Source organism: Stigmatopora argus, chromosome 19, assembly GCF_051989625.1.
Source record: "Stigmatopora argus isolate UIUO_Sarg chromosome 19, RoL_Sarg_1.0, whole genome shotgun sequence".
NCBI lineage: Eukaryota > Metazoa > Chordata > Actinopteri > Syngnathiformes > Syngnathidae > Stigmatopora > Stigmatopora argus.
The window spans coordinates 8,149,936-8,167,552 of record NC_135405.1 but is presented as its reverse complement, the minus strand read 5'-3'; the positions used below and the strand labels follow the sequence as shown (position 1 = coordinate 8,167,552).

The 17,617-nt window shown below is 37.1% G+C and overlaps 2 protein-coding genes across 6 annotated transcripts; one reads left to right on the top strand and one right to left on the bottom strand.

Annotated features, from left to right (window-relative positions):
- Positions 1-99: 99 nt before the first annotated feature.
- sytl3 (synaptotagmin-like 3) lies at positions 100-6,084 on the top strand. 5 transcript variants are annotated; one of them, XM_077587188.1, is made up of 13 exons: positions 100-400; positions 1,765-1,862; positions 2,271-2,486; positions 2,756-2,823; positions 2,910-2,961; positions 3,047-3,113; positions 3,189-3,249; positions 3,476-3,594; positions 4,171-4,293; positions 4,383-4,552; positions 4,632-4,728; positions 4,846-5,016; positions 5,087-6,084. In XM_077587188.1, exons 2-13 carry the CDS (start codon positions 1,765-1,767, stop codon positions 5,120-5,122), a joined length of 1,278 nt encoding a protein of 425 aa, XP_077443314.1. In that variant the 5' UTR covers positions 100-400; the 3' UTR covers positions 5,123-6,084. The 5 variants fall into 5 exon arrangements, with proteins under 5 accessions (XP_077443314.1, XP_077443309.1, XP_077443310.1 ...); XM_077587183.1 differs by lacking the exon at positions 100-400 and adding an exon at positions 1,331-1,439 and having other exon boundaries at positions 1,690-1,862; XM_077587184.1 differs by lacking the exon at positions 100-400 and adding an exon at positions 1,349-1,439.
- On the bottom strand, positions 5,425-17,563 carry ezrb (ezrin b). The gene is made up of 13 exons (XM_077587182.1): positions 17,377-17,563; positions 14,434-14,517; positions 12,900-12,995; positions 11,731-12,005; positions 10,733-10,816; positions 10,511-10,657; positions 9,357-9,453; positions 8,905-9,068; positions 7,908-8,038; positions 7,352-7,512; positions 7,043-7,135; positions 6,600-6,947; positions 5,425-6,404 (listed from the first exon to the last, which is right to left on the bottom strand). The coding sequence occupies exons 1-13, from the start codon at positions 17,386-17,388 to the stop codon at positions 6,240-6,242; spliced, it is 1,857 nt and encodes a 618-aa protein (XP_077443308.1). The 5' UTR covers positions 17,389-17,563; the 3' UTR covers positions 5,425-6,239.
- Between the last annotated feature and the right edge of the window lie 54 nt (positions 17,564-17,617).

Here is a 17,617-nt window from a genome sequence, read left to right as displayed (position 1 = left end):
AATCATATCTCTTTGCAATTTCATGGAGGATCATTATTTTTTAAAACTGAAGAATGATCACCTTCCCTAAAAGGATTAATATTCATTTCTATAGAATATATGGCATATGTTAATTTTCCAGTTTTGGGGCGTGGTGGCGATTGCTACTACAATGAAACTGCACACACACTCATGCACAAATTATGATAACTTAAATCAAGGGTTTTTATAACTATATATATTCACATTCACTTAGCTGTATATTTAGTAACCAGTGTCCCAGAATGGGTTAAATTGGTTCAGAGAAAACACACCCAGGAAGCATCACAGATTGCAGTAGTTTGAGAAAAAAAAGGAAGGGAAACGTCACTTTCTTTATGTGAATGAAAACAGTAATAGTGGAGGTGCATTGAGCCAAAGGGTAAGCAATATTTTATTTTTCTATTCAGAGGGGATTTAAAAAGGATGCTTTGTGGTTTTGACTCGGTTTTTATATTCTTTTTCTGTGTTTGTGGTTGTTTTTCTGGCCTTTCATCCTGATATAATTTTCTTCACTTAGACATTTGGCACGACTGTCACTGTCTCTTTGCATTTATTATATTAAGCAATGTGGTGTTTTAAAGCATTTCATCATAAATCTCATGCTATTCTTCAGTGCAGCTGTACCTGAGAAGAAAACCGTGAGAATATTCTTTTATTTGGTTTGCGGTGGTCAATGTGGTTTCTTTTTAGAGCTGACAGGGGGGGGGGTTCAGGAAACTCAGCTGATACTGAGGAAATACATGTGCTATACCTCATTTCAAAAGTCCCTTTGTATTTTAACGTAAGTCATTTTTCTGTTATATCTGCAGTCGGAGAGTCTAACCGTCCACCACAGATGCAAGGACCCTGATAAGCACGAAGCATCTGATACATTAAAGTCCTTTTAATACAGTGACTGTTTAAATAGAAAAGATTTAATAACCAATTTTTCCCAAGGGAACATACTGTAGGCCTAGTTTAAATTGCATTTGGTATTTGTTATAGACACTAATTTTCCAGAACCATGTATCAAGATTAAAAACTCACAGTACACAACCAAACATAAATGACACAAAGTACCATACCAAAATAAACACTGCCTGTCACAACATTTAGATGACTGGCCTAGATGAAGTTATATTAATTTGTGTAAATAGAAATATCCAGAATGAAGTGGAAAATGTATCATCTCATGGAAATGAAAACTTGTACTCGTACTGTTCAATATGGAGCCTACACCATCATTTATGGTAAAAGATATTTTCCGTTAAAGAGGTGTACTCATTTACAGTAAAAAAAAAAGATGAGTAGGCACCCGCCTCTCTATTGTCATTGAACAAAATCTGAAAGTAGAGCTGGGTTTCAGCCCACACAAGCATGAGCATGCAAAGAACAGAAGTGGAAAACCAAGATAGGTGATCAGCTATCAATAATGCAAGGTTTGGGATTTGCTTTTGTCTGCAGACCTGTTCAATAGATGTCAATGTGAATTAAAGAAAAGTGAGTTTTATATTGAGAGGGGAATATGTTGTTTAATCATTTTAGTGCTCAAAATAGTTGCAGGTGGTGATATCTGTTCAGGAAGCCTGTCAATATAAAGTTCTGATGCCGTGTCTACCACATGAGATAACATTTATAGTTCGTTCGTGTTTTTTTCTTCTTTTTTTTCTCTTTCCGGATGATGAACAGGTTTTAGATGTGGTGAGGATCCAGTGCAGGGCAGTAAACGTAACACCAACAAATGAGCTGTTTCTTTTATTGAAGATGGACTTAGTTTTGCTGGAATCTCTGGAGAGGGAGAGGATCTTGGAAGTCCTTCGGAGAGACAAACAACTGCGTACTGTCGAAGAACACAGGATCAGGTGAATGACTTAAGTAATTGATATTTTTATTCTGTTTTGTCATCTTTTGTAACATAGTTAACCTTAATAACTCACTTACTAATAACTCACTTAATAACCCTCACTCTACCTCATTCATATAATCAGAATAATACATTTTTGTTATCATTTTTACATTTGATTTATATTTTATTACATAACTCAGTTGTTTTGGTCAGCAGTAACAGCTGCTAATCACACATATTTTTCATACTTAATGACCTATTTTTGATGAATCTCTCATAGCAATTCTGAGAAGCCTCAATGAGCCATATTCCTAAAACTGAATAAAAGTGCCAATCCTGTTTTGATCATCATATCGTGTTCCTCCTCACAATGAACAATCAATGCCAGTTCATTTATCCTAACGTATTTACCCTCACATCACAGGAGAATGAAATTCCAGCTCCAGGAACTTCGGAGGAGATGTGTCAAGAGTTGCTCCAAAGAGTATGGCAAGCGGACATGTGCTCGCTGCCAAAGACCACTCGGAAAGTTATGTAACACGGGCGCCGTTTGCCACGGATGCAGTCACCGAATCTGCAGCAAGTGCCGCGTATTTGTGGGAGACGCGGCATGGAAGTGCACGGTCTGCTACGCTTACAGGTAGACTTTCTGATGCATAAGTTGGTCAACTCATACATGAAAAAAATGACTTCAGTCAACAGTGAGGTCACCTGAATGATTTACTTTTCTAAATTTTTATTCCTGAAACCAACTAAAATGATGGATCCATTGGGACCTTGGATTGTAAAGAAATATCTTTATAATCAAGACATTTGTTTCGCAATAGTTCTAGGAACCCTGCATTTTAAATCACCTATTAATTCCTTATTTCTCAAAGTTCATTGTGTGTGCTTGTTCCGTATTCCTAGAGAAGTAAAGATCCAGTCTGGAGATTGGTTTTTAGATGAAAAAATGAAGAAATTCCATGCTCAAACAGGTTTGCAAATCAACATTTGAGTGCCATACATGGTTAAACATACAATAGAGTTAGTTTTTGATTGCCTATTGTTGTTTGCATTACAGATAAATATGAGCCAGTCGGGGAGGAGTTATTAAAGACCTACAATGTACACAGGTATTTTTCAAAATTGTTCTTATGTGAATGTATTCCCAATATTTTAATGTTATAATCTGGTACTATTTCTTTATTAAAATTTCAGTTTCATAGCAATTGTACCACCAACTCCACCTGCCAAATCAGAATTTGACTTTCTGAGCAGATCCGGGGTAACAATATCCTCAATAACTATTAAAATGATAAATATAGCAAGAGTGTCGCTAACTTTGTGTTCTTTTCCACAGGATGCCAAAAAATCCAATGATCTCCTCCAATCAGTGGGGGATCTTCTCTTCTCATTCACTAGTAAGTTATAAATTGACCACATTGATAAGTAGTCAAATCATTATTTCTGCTTGGTGAAAATTCAGTTTCAGATGTGTTACTTCCTCATGATACTAATCAGCTAAACACTTCTAACTGCTAAAAGAAATGTGTACCAGCATAGGATAAGAAGCCAAAATTGCATCAGGTTGTGCAAATTCCTGTGACACCACCGTTATGTTCTGATAGCTGATCTTCTCGTTTGTAGAAATGTCCTCATCTCAGAATGATGTGACAGCAACCTTGCTGGACGTTGACTGCAGTAAACATTTGTACTCCAGGACAGAGAAGAGTCTCTCTGATACAGACATTAGCAAATCTGGTAGAGTAAGTAGCAATGTAAAAATTTATGAGTACCGTATTTTCTGCATAATAAGTCACACTTTTTTCATAGTTTGGGTAGACCTCTGACTTATATATGTATTTTATTTTATTTTGCTCTATCAACATCTTATATTGTTTTTTAGTCTATAATTATCAAACAAACTTTATATGTTACACTAACAGGTGCATATTTTGTCTCTTTTTCTCTATTTTACTATTATACATTCATGTTCGTTCTTGGTTTCTGATAAATAAATAAAAAACTGCCTCCCCAAAAATGCAATTTATATATATTTATGAGAGCGATTTATATTTTTTCCCCTTTTTTTGTGCATTTTTTGGCTTGTGCGAGTATATTCATGCGCAACTATGGCAAGTATGAATGATGATAAACTAGGTAAAAATAGTTTAGTTCGTATCACATAGCTAGGAGAAATAATACAGTTATTATGAAAAACTGAGGGTGGAGTTGTCAATGTTTTAATGAATGTTTAATCTAACAAAGAATGGTCATGTTTGTCTTTCCACCCATTTGGTTTAAATGAACAATACTACATTTAAAATGTTTTTTTTTTTCAGCTCTACCAACGGAGCAGCCTCCCAAACATATTCAGGAAAACCAAAGACAGCGATCACGATGGATACTCCACCGGAGCCGAAGAGGACACCTCCAATAGTTCGGAAAACTCTGATAGAAGACGAGTACGCAATAGCACCTATTATATAACATCACATCTTGACTTGATATTTTGGGGTTTTAATCTTTAGGAGAATTTTTATTCCTCCCTCAGGGTAGTTTTAGCAGCATCAGCACCGAGTCCAGCCTGCTCGAGAGCATCAGTGCGAGTGGAGACATGGAGCTGGCTGTGGGTTACAACACCAAAAAATCCTGTCTGGAGATCACAGTGGGAACGTGTCGAAACCTCCCTCATGGCGACCCCAGGAAAAAGATGTGTCACCCGTGAGGATAAATCACGTGACCTGTGAATTTGTCCATTTTGGTCAAATTTTGAAAAAATTGTTCCAATGTTCACAAACAGGTACGTCACACTCCACATGATGCCACCCAAAAGCCACAAAAGGAAGACCACAGTCAAGAAAAACACCACCAATCCAGTTTATAATGAACTTTTTCAAGTAAGATACTGGCTGTAAATGTAGTTATCATGGTTATACAACCTTAACTTTTTCTTTTTTAAGTGGAAAAATCACAACTTTATTTTTGTTGGATAACCTCATTATGATTTTCAATAGTTTCACATAGTCCGCCACCTCCTGATTGGAAAGAGACTGCAAGCCTCTGTGTGGCATTCAAGATCTTTGCACAAGGAAGTTTTTTTGGGTGAGGTCCTGATCCCTTTGGATGGCTTCCAATATGAAGACAAAGACTTCCAGTGTTTCAACTGGTACCCGCTTTGTCCACAGGTAAATTAGTAATAGCACAATCCATGCATTAAAAACTGTGCGTTGACTTCTGTCTTCCTTTCTCATTAAGCATCCAGAAGGGGACGCTATGGAGCTGCATGGATGATAGCAGCTGATCAGATTTCAGTCTGGTTTCAACAGTCAGAGAAAATACACTGCCAGTATTGTTTTATTGTGTTTGCATACTTTACAAGCTGGTGTGCTTTAAAGTTCCACTCTCACCTTATGGTGTAATGCAATAATTTGATTGGATCTGAGCCACAACCTTAAGTCCTTTTTTAATTAAATTAAGAAATGCCACATGCAGTTTTAATTGACAAGATTCAATCAGTTAATTAATGTGGCGAAAATTGTAACTTTGATAACTTTTAATGAATAAAAAAACAAACAAAAAACACCCAGTATGTGTTCATATTTGTTTTTTTTATTGACATTGTCTGTTAAACATGTTGGTTGTTCATTGGCGACTGCCAAAGTCAAACCCCAAGTTCCTACTACATTCACCTCATTCTCAGAGGTTATGTACAAAATAGGAATTATGCTTTTTAAGAATTACATTCATATTTTCTCTACTATTTTGAGGCTTTATCCTGCTTGGGCATCAGCTTGCAAAGGCACACACACCAAAGATACCTAAAGACACACGAAGTGTCAACGCTGCTCTGAAGACAAAGATATCACGTCCTATTTTCAGCAGTATGGCAATGTAAACCAGAAAAGAACTGATTTAACGGCATGGCGCTGTAAATACATATCACATTAAAAAGACAAGATTTTACAATAATATCTCTGATCGACTGATCCGAAACTAAAAGCAGGGAACATCAGATAATAAAATTATTTTGGTCAATATATAAATGTTTCATTTCTATTGTTAGCAAAAATATACAAACCAAAATAAAACACCCTTTTTAATGTCCCATATACTTATAAATATTAACCTAGCATGAATTTAAACAAGCGTAGAGTCATCTAGTGAGAGAAGACATCACATAAACCTTCAACCCCTTTCTGAATTGTCACTGCAAGTTTTTTTTTACTTTCCATGATAACAAATGCATTTTGGAACAGCAGATGTCTGTTGCATTGATTAATTACAGCGATAGTACAAATACGATTAAAAACTGTGTGGTGCTGCGTATCTGCTGTGCTCACGACTCTCTACTTTGAATATCGAGTGACCACTCAGAAAGGGTTTTTCTCAACTAGCAGAGGCTCCTTCCTTATAAGGCCTCAAACTCGTCAATCCTCTGCTTTGTGTTCCCTTGTCTGATCTGTCGCAGAGTTTTGTATTTGTCTCGGCCTTCCCGCACGTTCGTCGAGTGCAGGATGTCATTCTTGGTGTTCTTGGACTCGTCACGTAAGTGGGCCAGCTCGGCCGTTAGATCCTGACGAAGAGAAACGGTATTAGTTTGGCTATGTTTACGCAAAAGCCCCAAGTGGCCCAATTCAAATCCGATTTATAAAATGAATGAATGCTTTTCTTATTAAGACAAATACAAAAAAATAATGCAACAAACTATCCCATGTCTCATTTTTATCAACAAGTAAAGCTCTTGGGCAGCAAAGTTTGCTGTGCGTACCTTGAGCTGCCTCTGTACTCGTTCGTTCTTCTCTGCCTCTGTCTGGCGATTCTCTTCCAGAGTGATGCCGTTGTACTGGAAGGAATGAAGTTCGGCGCTGTGTTGACTGTTGCTCTCGTCGTTGTCACTGTTGTCCTCGAGGTGATCGTACATGACGAAAGGGGGAGGCGGTGGAAGAGGCATCTCTGTTTGCACCGGCATTGGCCTCATGGTTGGCGGCGTTGGCGGTATGTGTGTCGGCATCCACGTCGGGGTCGACGTCGGCTTTGGGTACACAGGCGGGGCCGCCAGCATCACCATATGCAGTTCCTGCTTGGTCTTGATCAGATCATCCTGAGCCTCCTTAGCCTAGAATGTAACAAATGTTGAACAAAGAGCTTCTTAGAAATATATTGATTCTCTGGCAGTCCGTTAAATCTTTCATCTCAAGTCCAAGTTCTCACCCTGAGCTGCCATGTGTCTGCCTCGTTCTCCTTGGATCTCTTGGCCTCCTCCAGCAGACCGATCCTCGATGTGTGCTCCTTCAGCTCTAAAGCCTGACACAAAAATAACCGAGTAGATTTTAAAAAGGTGAACACAACAGTCTTTTGAAAAATACCAGACACAATTATTTTATCAAATGTAGAAGTGGTTTCAATGTCCAGAATGTGAACAGTAGCCTTCTTAAAAAATGCAATGTAACTTAATTACGTTGAAGTTGGTGGTTTTTCTTTTGAAAAAATAAAAAAATAAAACTTAAATAGAAGACTGACCAGCTGTTCATGACTAATCATTTGAGTCGCTGCTTGGCGAGCAAACGCTTCTTTAGCCAGCAGCGCAGCTTGACGCTCTGCCTCCAGACGAGCGGCTTCCGCCTCTGCTTTATAACGCTCTTGCTCCAAAATCATGGCCCTCTGCGTCTGTTCCTCCAAATCTAAAATATGCGATATGCGGTGAGGGTTAATAGGGATCCCAACCATATTCTTTTAACAAAAGGTTTCTCTTCTGCTTCTTAAATGACTCCAACATGAATTGCTAGATAATATGCAGTGGTAATTTTCATATATCAATGGCATGGCCAATTTTAAAAGAGGCACAAAGGTTTGGCGCGGCGGCCTCTTATTTAAAGTTTTACCGCAATATTATGCTTATCAGATGCTTGGCTACACAGATTGGTACAGATAAAAAGAGTTAGTTTAAGACTGAAACATTTTGTGCTAAAAATGGGTACATTCCCTTTTTGTTTGTTTATATTGTGTCGATTATTTGCTGGTTTCAAGCACCCTAACACCTCAACACATTCATCTAAGTCCTTTTTTTCCATGGCACCTTGTTCTGCCTTCCTGGTCTTCTCTTGGAACTGGTACAGCCGGGACATAATTTCTTTCTTATCCTGCTCCATCTGCTCCTTCTCCCTTTCAATGGTCTCTCTCTTCCTCTTCTCCTTTTCCAGTTGGGCCCTACCGATAAAAAATAGCTATTAGCTGAGATGGACGACAGGTTTCATGTCATGTTTAATGACGCCGAGTGAACACGTGCACAGAGGTGTGTATTCTGCAAAACACTTACAAAGCTGTTGATCACTGTAAATATCGGCAAATGCACACATCTGTCTCTCCATATTCGATTGAAACTAACATATATGTTTTTTAAGATTATGGGAGAAAGATGGTGTTTTCTCAGAATAATTCTTTTAAGGTAAACACAAGCAAAACCATTAAATATGGTCATGCATGGGCTGTGTAGAATAAAAGATTGTATTGACATTGAATAAAAGGCACTTTGGTACAATGCACGTTTGCTTTTGTGGCCTTAAATTGATGTGTTTAAACAGCTGAAATAGAGCGACGACCGCTGAATGACAGCCATACCTAGGAGTACAGTGTTGATTGTACAATGTGTGCATGTTGCTTTGCCTTTTGTACATTATGAAGTGTGCTGAGTTTGACATTAGGATCAGCTTGTGGTAAACCAGCTTAGCGGTCTCATGGCTTTAATCTGCTACATGGAAAGAATGCTTGGGAATTGCTGCTATATAATACCCAAGTACATTAAAAAATACCCCGTTGTTACGTTTGGGGTGATAATGGAAACTTATTCACCGTGCAATTATTATATTCAATAAGTGAGCAGATTCTAATCACCTAGTAGTATTGACTTTTTTTTTTTACAATTTGAAAATACAACAATACACTCATGAATGGATGTTTGCATTGATCTAGCATAATTTGCTATGGATGTTTGCTAAAGTCCCATGATTAAAAAACAACAAAAACTACTGTATAGGTATGCTATAGGGTATGCTTTTTTCCAAATGTCAACATACTTCTCCTTCTGTCTCTGTAGTTTCTCCTCCCTTGCCTGCATCTTCATTTGCTGCACCTCAATGGAATCCGGCCTGCGCCGGTTCATGTAAAGCTCGTGGTTGCCCATGCACAGCTGGAGAATACGCTTATTCAAACGCAGTCTCGGGGAAAAGAAGATAAAGTCCTGAAAGATTTGTGATCGGAAACAAATTCAAATTAGAAAATATTCGATCATCATGCCTTTTTTCCAAGGCGTTACAAATACTATGCAAAGGCAGTCTTGCATGGGTAAATTGGAGGGTAAATTAAAAATTGGGGATGAAATCATTTTGACTTTTTCACTGAATGCATTTCCACATGTGCATTAGTTCTAAAATGACCAGATAATGACCTGATTTTTTATTTATTTATTGATGATTATTTAAAGTGTCAAGTTGTCAAAAATCATTCCAAGAAAAGAGCAACTACTCACTGGTGATTTTTTGTCGATGGGCTTGATGGTGAACTTTTTGTCATTGAAGGAAATGTTTTTAATTTCACTCCAGGGGAAGCCGATTTTTGGGGAGAGTCTAATGGAATAAAACACATGATAAAAGAAAAGCCACTTAGTACCAGCTATCAATTCAGGACATAATGTTCTCTGCATGATTTTTTTTTTTTTTAAATTTGTGAATCATTGATTCACCCTTCAAAGAACCAAAAAATAGCTTATTTCAAGGTGTGACTCCTTCAAATGTTCTCTTGTCTCACTTGGCAGCACACAGAGGGGCCACAACAAACACTGTGATGTAAAAAGACCGCCTTGTGCCTTGTGCTGAAACTCACATTTGAAAGTGCACTGCCTAAACTGGAATTTCACTCAATTATACTGTCACTGACACACGCTTGTGGAATTGCAACAGCAATGTGGATGTTATTTCAGCGCACTGCGGCATATTTTTGAAGGGAATACTTGCAACAGGCAATAAATGAATAGATGTGCACGAACATATTTTCAATTGATTGGCATAATCACACCAAATGAGTGTATTTGCTAGCAATGCCAAGATTCAAGATAAACCCATGTATTTTCATCAACTCTAAACAACCGGTATGGTTAATCCAGCATTTCATTAGACGTGGGCCGTACCAACGCAAAGCTTGGCAAAGACTTCAAATAAGAATCAAATACCCTGCTTTGACTCTGTTTTGTATGGCAGCCCATCTCATTGGTAAGGCACAATCATAGCCTAGCCTCGTATCTCTAAGTGCTGCTCAGCTTGAAAAACCTGTTATCGACACAACCATGTTTATGGTAAAGGTCAGCGCAGAGGAGAAGCATGTCTTGAATATAAAATACATTCATGACTGCTTTGTCAATATTTGTTAGTGTCCATATGCAGATTGACTTATGTGAAGTAAATGAATTTGAAACTAAATGAAAAGAAATGTTTCAACGATACTGTACAAGATTAATATTGAATTGAAGAATGGGAGTGAAGTGTCCCTCCTATAAACAAACATGAGGACAGTTGACACAAAACATCTCTATTTGCCCTAACTTAGTCACCAAGAATACAAAGGAAACTGGTGCAGTGGCTAAACATGCTTACTTTATGGAAGCCCATATTAGAAATTTCTTCTTACTTGTCTTCTAGCTCATAAATGTTAAGTCCCAACGCATCCACTCCGAGCCACAGCAGCGTTCCCTTCTTATTCTTGATGTCAAAATAGTTGACGCCGTACATCTCCAAGTCTTGCGCGATCTTCAGGTACTCCATCATGGCATCCTCTCTGGAACATCCCTCTCGAGTTTAGCACATGTGGCAACGATATGATTGCTCACCAATCACCGTGGCAAGGACTCACTTAAGCATTCCGCGATGCTCCTCATGCCATACCTGGATCCGCTCCTCCCACTGTTCTTCTGATAACTTGTGCTGATCTAAGACTCTGTGAAAAGATAAAAATGAATGAAAGATGGTACTATTAAAACTAAAGGAGACTATTGGGGATAGTCTAATGGAATAAAACAACAAATAAAAAACTAAGGAGCTATATGACCACGACAATTGCATACCTGTCCCAATTGCATACCGATAACTGCCCTTATAAATGATTATTGATTCCCCTTACAAACCCCCAAAAAACCTTACAAACACCGTACGAGTCGTACAGTACATTTGCTACGTAAATTGTCTCCACGCACATAAAGACCGACGGACTCGAACAAGGAACTATGACAGGAATATTTGTTATAGTATACTTGAATTTGATTGTCTAAAATAGCACAAAATGAATTAAATATCTGTCCACACTAAAGCAGGCCAATTCCTGGAAAATCGACTTTTCTCTTGACTATTTTATTTAATATCAATTTCAATGTATTGAAAATTTATGATAACGTTCCATCTCTGTCCCTTTAAGGTCCCCTCACATTTTACCCCATTATCAAACATTAAAGTAATCCATAATGATCAAATTTTTCATGAGCTGAAATGCAGCAAAATGGAAAAATCTATTCATAAGCATGACTACTATCCGAGTGTTAATGTCTTGATGATTCAAACCCATCCAACATCCATATATATCACTCAGAAACCGAGATAACAGCATACCATGATGCATTCCTAACTTTCCTTCTCTTTTGTTATGGTTTGGTGTAATGACTTCCTCAAGGGCAGTTTCAACTCCACTTTTTATCAAGTATACAGTCTATAAATAACTGTCACATCACCTGGCAAAGCGAACGGCAAACCTCATCTCATCTCATTTTCTGAACTACTTTATCCTCATTAAGGTCGCGGGGGTGCTGGAGCCTATCCCAGCTGTGGAAACCTATTAACCGACTTTTTTTTATGACTCACCTGCGGGGCAGCAGGCGTTCAGAAAGGAGGTAACCCGGGTAGTGGGTTTCTTTGTCAAAGTCTCCATACTTGGCTTGAACAGAGTAGGACGCCAGTAGCACTGCGGTTTCTGGCGGGCAGTAAACCTGGTCGTTCAAGATGTTATCTTTCACCTGCAAGAAGAAGAGCTTCTGCGTAATGTCCTGGATGAGCTCCTCGTTTACATCCTCGGGGAAGTACTTGGCTCGAAACTTGAATTGCAGTGGGTTATTTTTCTTTACATCCTGTGATAACACCTGTGGAGAAAAAATAAACACATAAAACTGAACTTTTCCTTTCTAGAGTGAGCCGCTTATTTGTTATTTTTCCTGATTAAGTAAGTACCCTTAATATAGAGGTGGAAAATGTTTGGGAAAGGAACTCCAAAATGCAATATTATCACACAGTAAGATTTGGTGGAAGAAAAACACATGCTCTAATACTGTAAATAAAAATATATGCATAGTTTACAGGTAAAGGCATACAAATAGGTTTTCACACTTCAGATAATAAATCAATAAATAATAATGACTTTGAATTCTGGTACATATATCATTACCACACCCAAAGATATAATTATAGATAACAATATCAATACTTATTCTGCCAATAGCTTTCCAAACAATGACACATTTCCTTTTCCTGATTTTTTTCTCATATTCCAGAAATTGAATATGTTTGATAGAGGATTACTGTATCCTGCGTCAAGTTGTTGACAACTGAAGTATAGAATTAATTAACAAAAATAACTTGGGAGCAATTCTATCATATGCCTGACTTCATTCATCTGATTTACAGATTAGGATGGATTATTAGCATTTCAAGGAATCCAGTGGCATGGAATTTAACACTGTGGAGTTAATAGTCTATCTGACCACATCCTGACTATTACGCAAAACAAGCATACATAGAGGACAAATACATTCTCTAATAGAGCTTTGGACTTTTGTGAACACAGAGTATAAAAGGGAGGGGAGAAGATACAATAACTAAAGGAAACAATACATCATTACTATCATTAAGGAATGTACTGTATTCTTGCTTGACTGAATTTGACCCACTGTATTGCAAAATCATAACTGAGATACAAAGATAAAGTGGTACGTGCGCTAAATGTGTGTTAACATGTCATTGTTTGAAACCCATCTCACCTTTTTTTCCATTTTGAGCCATGTTAAATAGTCTTTCCCGTCGCTATATTGAAGTCCAAAGTACCACACCTCACGTAAACCAGTTGTTTTCACAACCTACGGATAGACAAGAAAAATGACTCAAAATAGGGTTCATATTTTCAACATAGCGATGCCATAATTTATTTTTTTCACATTGTGAAACAAATGCAGTGAAAAACCTCCTTGCTTTGGACCAAATCGAATGTGTTGTTCCTTAATTGCATTCCTTAATCCTCCACCTTTTTGTGGGACAAGCAGGTTAAGGAGTTTTTGCATAATCCTGCTGACAAACAAATAGTACTGACTAAAATCCTCATACCAGACTAATGACCATTGTGGAATTACACAACCTAGGGCAATTGGATAGCCACAAAGAAAATGCTATTTGATAAGATTCACATCAGTTTTAAATCTGATTCAGATTTTACACGGATTTGAAACACATTGGCCCAAAATACTGACAGATAGAAGGGGGGAATAAAGAAAAAAACACTCATTAATGGACTTAAAGGGAATCTTCTGGGAATTCATGTTTTGTTTGTTTCTGCATACTGGGAAATTGGTTCATTTCTGTGTTCGCTTATTTATTCTTAGAAATTTGACTTGATCCCCATCAGGATGTCAATTTGCAAATAATTGCACTGTGTTGTTATCCATGTTTAACTGAATCGTTAACCCAGAATCTGTTTGTCAGCCAATCGCAGGGTTCCTAGGCTTAGTTATTGCTGAATTTTATTTTATCTGCTGGAGTTGCGTACTTTCCCAATACATATTTGGGACACACCCTTCCAACTATTCCCACCCTCAAATGTTATGCCATCTCTATTAACCGCTAATATAAACTAAACAAACAGCATCCTCAAACTAAATTTGAGAATTTCCGCAGCTCGCATTGGACCGAGTATGATTTGATGGGGTTTGATTTAATTGAATCAAGATATTCTAAACTGAGTGGAGATAAAGGGCTGGTCTCCTGACATGAAACCACAACATATATAGAAATGTTCTACCCTAGTAGTAATTGAAAAACAAGTTTAACAGGAAGTGACTAAAACAATGTCTTTCTTCCCTCGATGCTGCCACAAAGCGCCAAACGAGTTCACGTTGATGACATGTCAGCTGGGTTCTAAACTTTAAAATGGCAGTCTTTGGGTGTGACAATTTGCCTTTCATATCTCTTTCAAATTATATTCAAGATGAAAATGAACCAATATTTTACGCCCACACAAGTCATATTTCTATTTAAGGTCCTAGCATATAATTACATACTTTTCCATTTAATACACGTCAATTGCGGCTTTGATTTTTACTTGAATTGGGAGTTCTCATTTGTTTTGTGGTTGACTCCACATATAAAAAGAATATTGCAATATTGTGCACTGCAGATTCATATCTGATGAGTTAATATTGAAAGATAAACAGTGTACAGGTGAAAATTTCTTACATAAATTCAGTATGATCTTTCACAGTAAATTCATTTAACACTAAGTAGAAATAGTAAACAGAACAGCACCTGGTCAAACACAACTTTCCCAGTAGCGTTTGGCATTACAGCAAACTCCAACTCTGAATCCAAGGCGCTGACATTAATATTCACCTGTGGGGACAAAAACATATGATGAGAAATCAGCTTTTTTAAAATTTGTGCTAAAATGGCAGCATATCTTAAATTGGAACCATAATTGACTAAACAAATATATTTCAGTTAATTAGACTTTTTTATAATAACAATTCAAGAAAAAATCCTAATTTGTTGATGAAAGAATGACAACAATGTGATCAGTAGAAATGGGCAAAACCAAAAATTGATTTAGAAAAAAAACAAATGAATAAATTAAGGGTCTCAATGGATTTCTAAATTACCATGGGCTATTATTATTTGTACTTTCTCCCATAGGTCACTTAAGAAAGTTGAATCAAATCCCCATCCTGAATGCCTAATGCAGAAAGAGGATGAAAATATTATTGACAAAGCTTATTACAACCTACTGAAATGGATACAAAAGCACGACAGCTTCTAACAGAACCTTTGGGAGGAACATTTCATCTCCAGTCCATTGTGGGAGGTGAAACTAGACAACTAGGCCAAAGCGATGACCCGCCTGCTGACAATCAACTAACTGGCTTACAGGACAGGCCAATCCAATCGCAGTGTCTCACTCCTCATGGTTTTATCCAGTCGGTTTAAGTGTGATGCCACCCGCGATAATTAGAGGGGACTTCGGATTGCACGATTCAACTCAAAGGAGTAGTAATTCAAACTACTTTCAATGCACACATTCCTTGGAAAACTTAGTGAGCCTGAACTTTTTATACTGGTTTTGAGTCATAGCTCAAAGGCACAAGGGTGGTGAAATACAGCTTTGACTCAACAGACAAAGAAGCCTTTGAGCTCCAGTCTGTTGCTGCAGCAAAGTACCAAAACTGCTCAAATTCGAGAAGCTGTCACGGGGAAAAATGGTTCATAAAGGGAGGCTTCACCTAACTGCTCTATTTTACAGGATTTAATAAGGGGAGCATTCATAAAAATACACCCACTGTGTCTAATTGAACATGTAAATGTGTGTACTACCCGCCAAGAGAGTGCAAACCACAGGGTGATAAGTGCTACCCGAGAAAATTTCTTCAAATGGTGAGGCCAGATGAATTGCGGCCATTCAGAAAAGAAAAGAATGACAGCTCAAAATATGTTTTCAAGTCCACATTTGGGAAAAGTTGGACATTTTAATAATTTGATATTCACTATCAGCCACCGAGGTCAGTAAATACTTTTTAGACTCATAGAATAGTTTGCAATTCAATATTTAAATTATTTAGTTGGACTTTCAAACTTGGCCAACATTCCTCAAAAAATTATAGTAAAAGGTAAATAAATATAGTAATAAATTGATGAATAATTTCCATGTATTTCTTCACCAATCATTATATTGGAAACCATGTTGTCTGCAGTTCTTAAACGTTAAATTGATTTAGTAGTAACAATACTAGTGAAATGCAATTCTTAAAACTCAACTTATAAAACAACGGATCACACAAACAACAAATATTGGATCCATGTCTCCTGTATTGACCAGTAATATAGGGACAGAAAACAATATAATATGTGTATCTATCCATCAAATATACACTGTACATTTGTTAAAATGTCTTTGTTTAATGTTGTGATTTTTCAAATGTAAATAAAATATGAACTTTAACCAAAGTCATTTGTTATTTCTAGTGTTTAGTCAATCACAATGCTTTATCTTGCGGCCCTGTATTGCCTTATTACTTCAGCCCTCAATAAGATTAGCATCACGGTATTGGCATTGCTTCAGCTTCCAAAGTAAACAATGTGAGTATCATAGTTGTGAATTCACTTCCACAGAAACACCCACACAAATCTGCAGGTCATATATATATATATATATATATATATATATATATATATATATATATATATATATATATATATATATATATATATATATATATAACAGTTTCATTGAGAAAGGAAATTGTCAATGTATGTCCTATATACGTAGATTTTCTCATGGAAATGCTACCTATGAATATCCCATTTTCCATGTAGAAATATAAACAAACTATTTGCCAGGAAGTTTCCGTTTCCAAACTGATGTTGGAGTGTGCAGAGCGTAATAGCAAGGCAGGGTGGGGCAAGCTAGTCGGGAGTAAAACCTGATTTGTGACAGAACATGGGAGAACTTTATCTACTTTTGCCTTGACTAGTTGAAAATTATACATTTGAAATGCAGCACTATGTGAGAAACTATGGATGTATGTATGGAAAGCAATACATTTGTACTTGTACAAACTGTCAAATACTTGAGAAAAATATATTTTCAAGCAGCTGCCCTGCATTTAAAAAATGGAGAGAAAAATGTCCTGTCAATTATTTTCTTTAATTGGTAATTGCACACAGATTTTGGTTGGCTAGACTATACCTTCATAGCTGTTAATTACTTTGACATAATTACTATTGAAGAAAACTTTTGTAATTAAAACAGACTGAGTATATGGTGAAAAGTTTTTAACCCTATTTGTCAAGCCTTTTTTCAGTATGCTGAAAATGTTGTGTTCTATATTCAGGTCAAAAGCCTGAGATTCAATAAATTTCTGAACTGCATAAAATCATACACTGCCATTGACGGCAATATGCGTCCAATTGTGCGATTCTTTTCATCATTTTGCTGTGGATTTAAATGCGTATATCACTAGCAGAGCTCGAAACCATTCGAACAACCTTCCCAATTCAAACAGATTGGACGTCCACCAAAGAGTTTATTTGATATTGTAAAAACATATTAAATTAGTTCTCATATATTGATTATATTTCCAAAAGCAGTAAAACTCAAAACTTTTTTTTGTATTCTTTACTCAAGTATAAGGGATGATACCTCAAATAAATGCCAGATCTTTTTCATCCATTATAAATACTATTTAAGTTACTACTTACCGGTTTCGGCATTTTGCGTCCTGTTTCAGCGTTTACACCAGAAGGAAATGCAAATCAGTCAGACCAGGTGTAGACAAAGAACCTTCGTGGGGATCGAACAGGGCAAGGAACAACTTTGAGTCACTTGGGTGTTACTTAAAAAGCTTTCTTGACAACCCACTTGGCACTCCTGCAGGTGACCGTCATCATAAGCGCTCAATAAGTTTCCCGACAGACAAGTTAGCAGGAGTCAAGCAAAAGA

Coding starts and splice junctions, on each gene's coding strand:
- sytl3 (XM_077587188.1), top strand. CDS start 1,765: ATGGACTTAGTTTTGCTGGAATCTCTGGAGAGGGAGAGGATCTTGGAA. Junction 1,863..2,270: donor GTCGAAGAACACAGGATCAG/GTGAATGACTTA, acceptor CTCACATCACAG/GAGAATGAAATTCCAGCTCC. Junction 2,962..3,046: donor AAGACCTACAATGTACACAG/GTATTTTTCAAA, acceptor TTAAAATTTCAG/TTTCATAGCAATTGTACCAC.
- ezrb (XM_077587182.1), bottom strand. Junction 12,996..14,433: donor GGAAAGTTGTGTTTGACCAG/GTGCTGTTCTGT, acceptor GTCTATCCGTAG/GTTGTGAAAACAACTGGTTT. Junction 9,069..9,356: donor CCATCGACAAAAAATCACCA/GTGAGTAGTTGC, acceptor CAAATCTTTCAG/GACTTTATCTTCTTTTCCCC.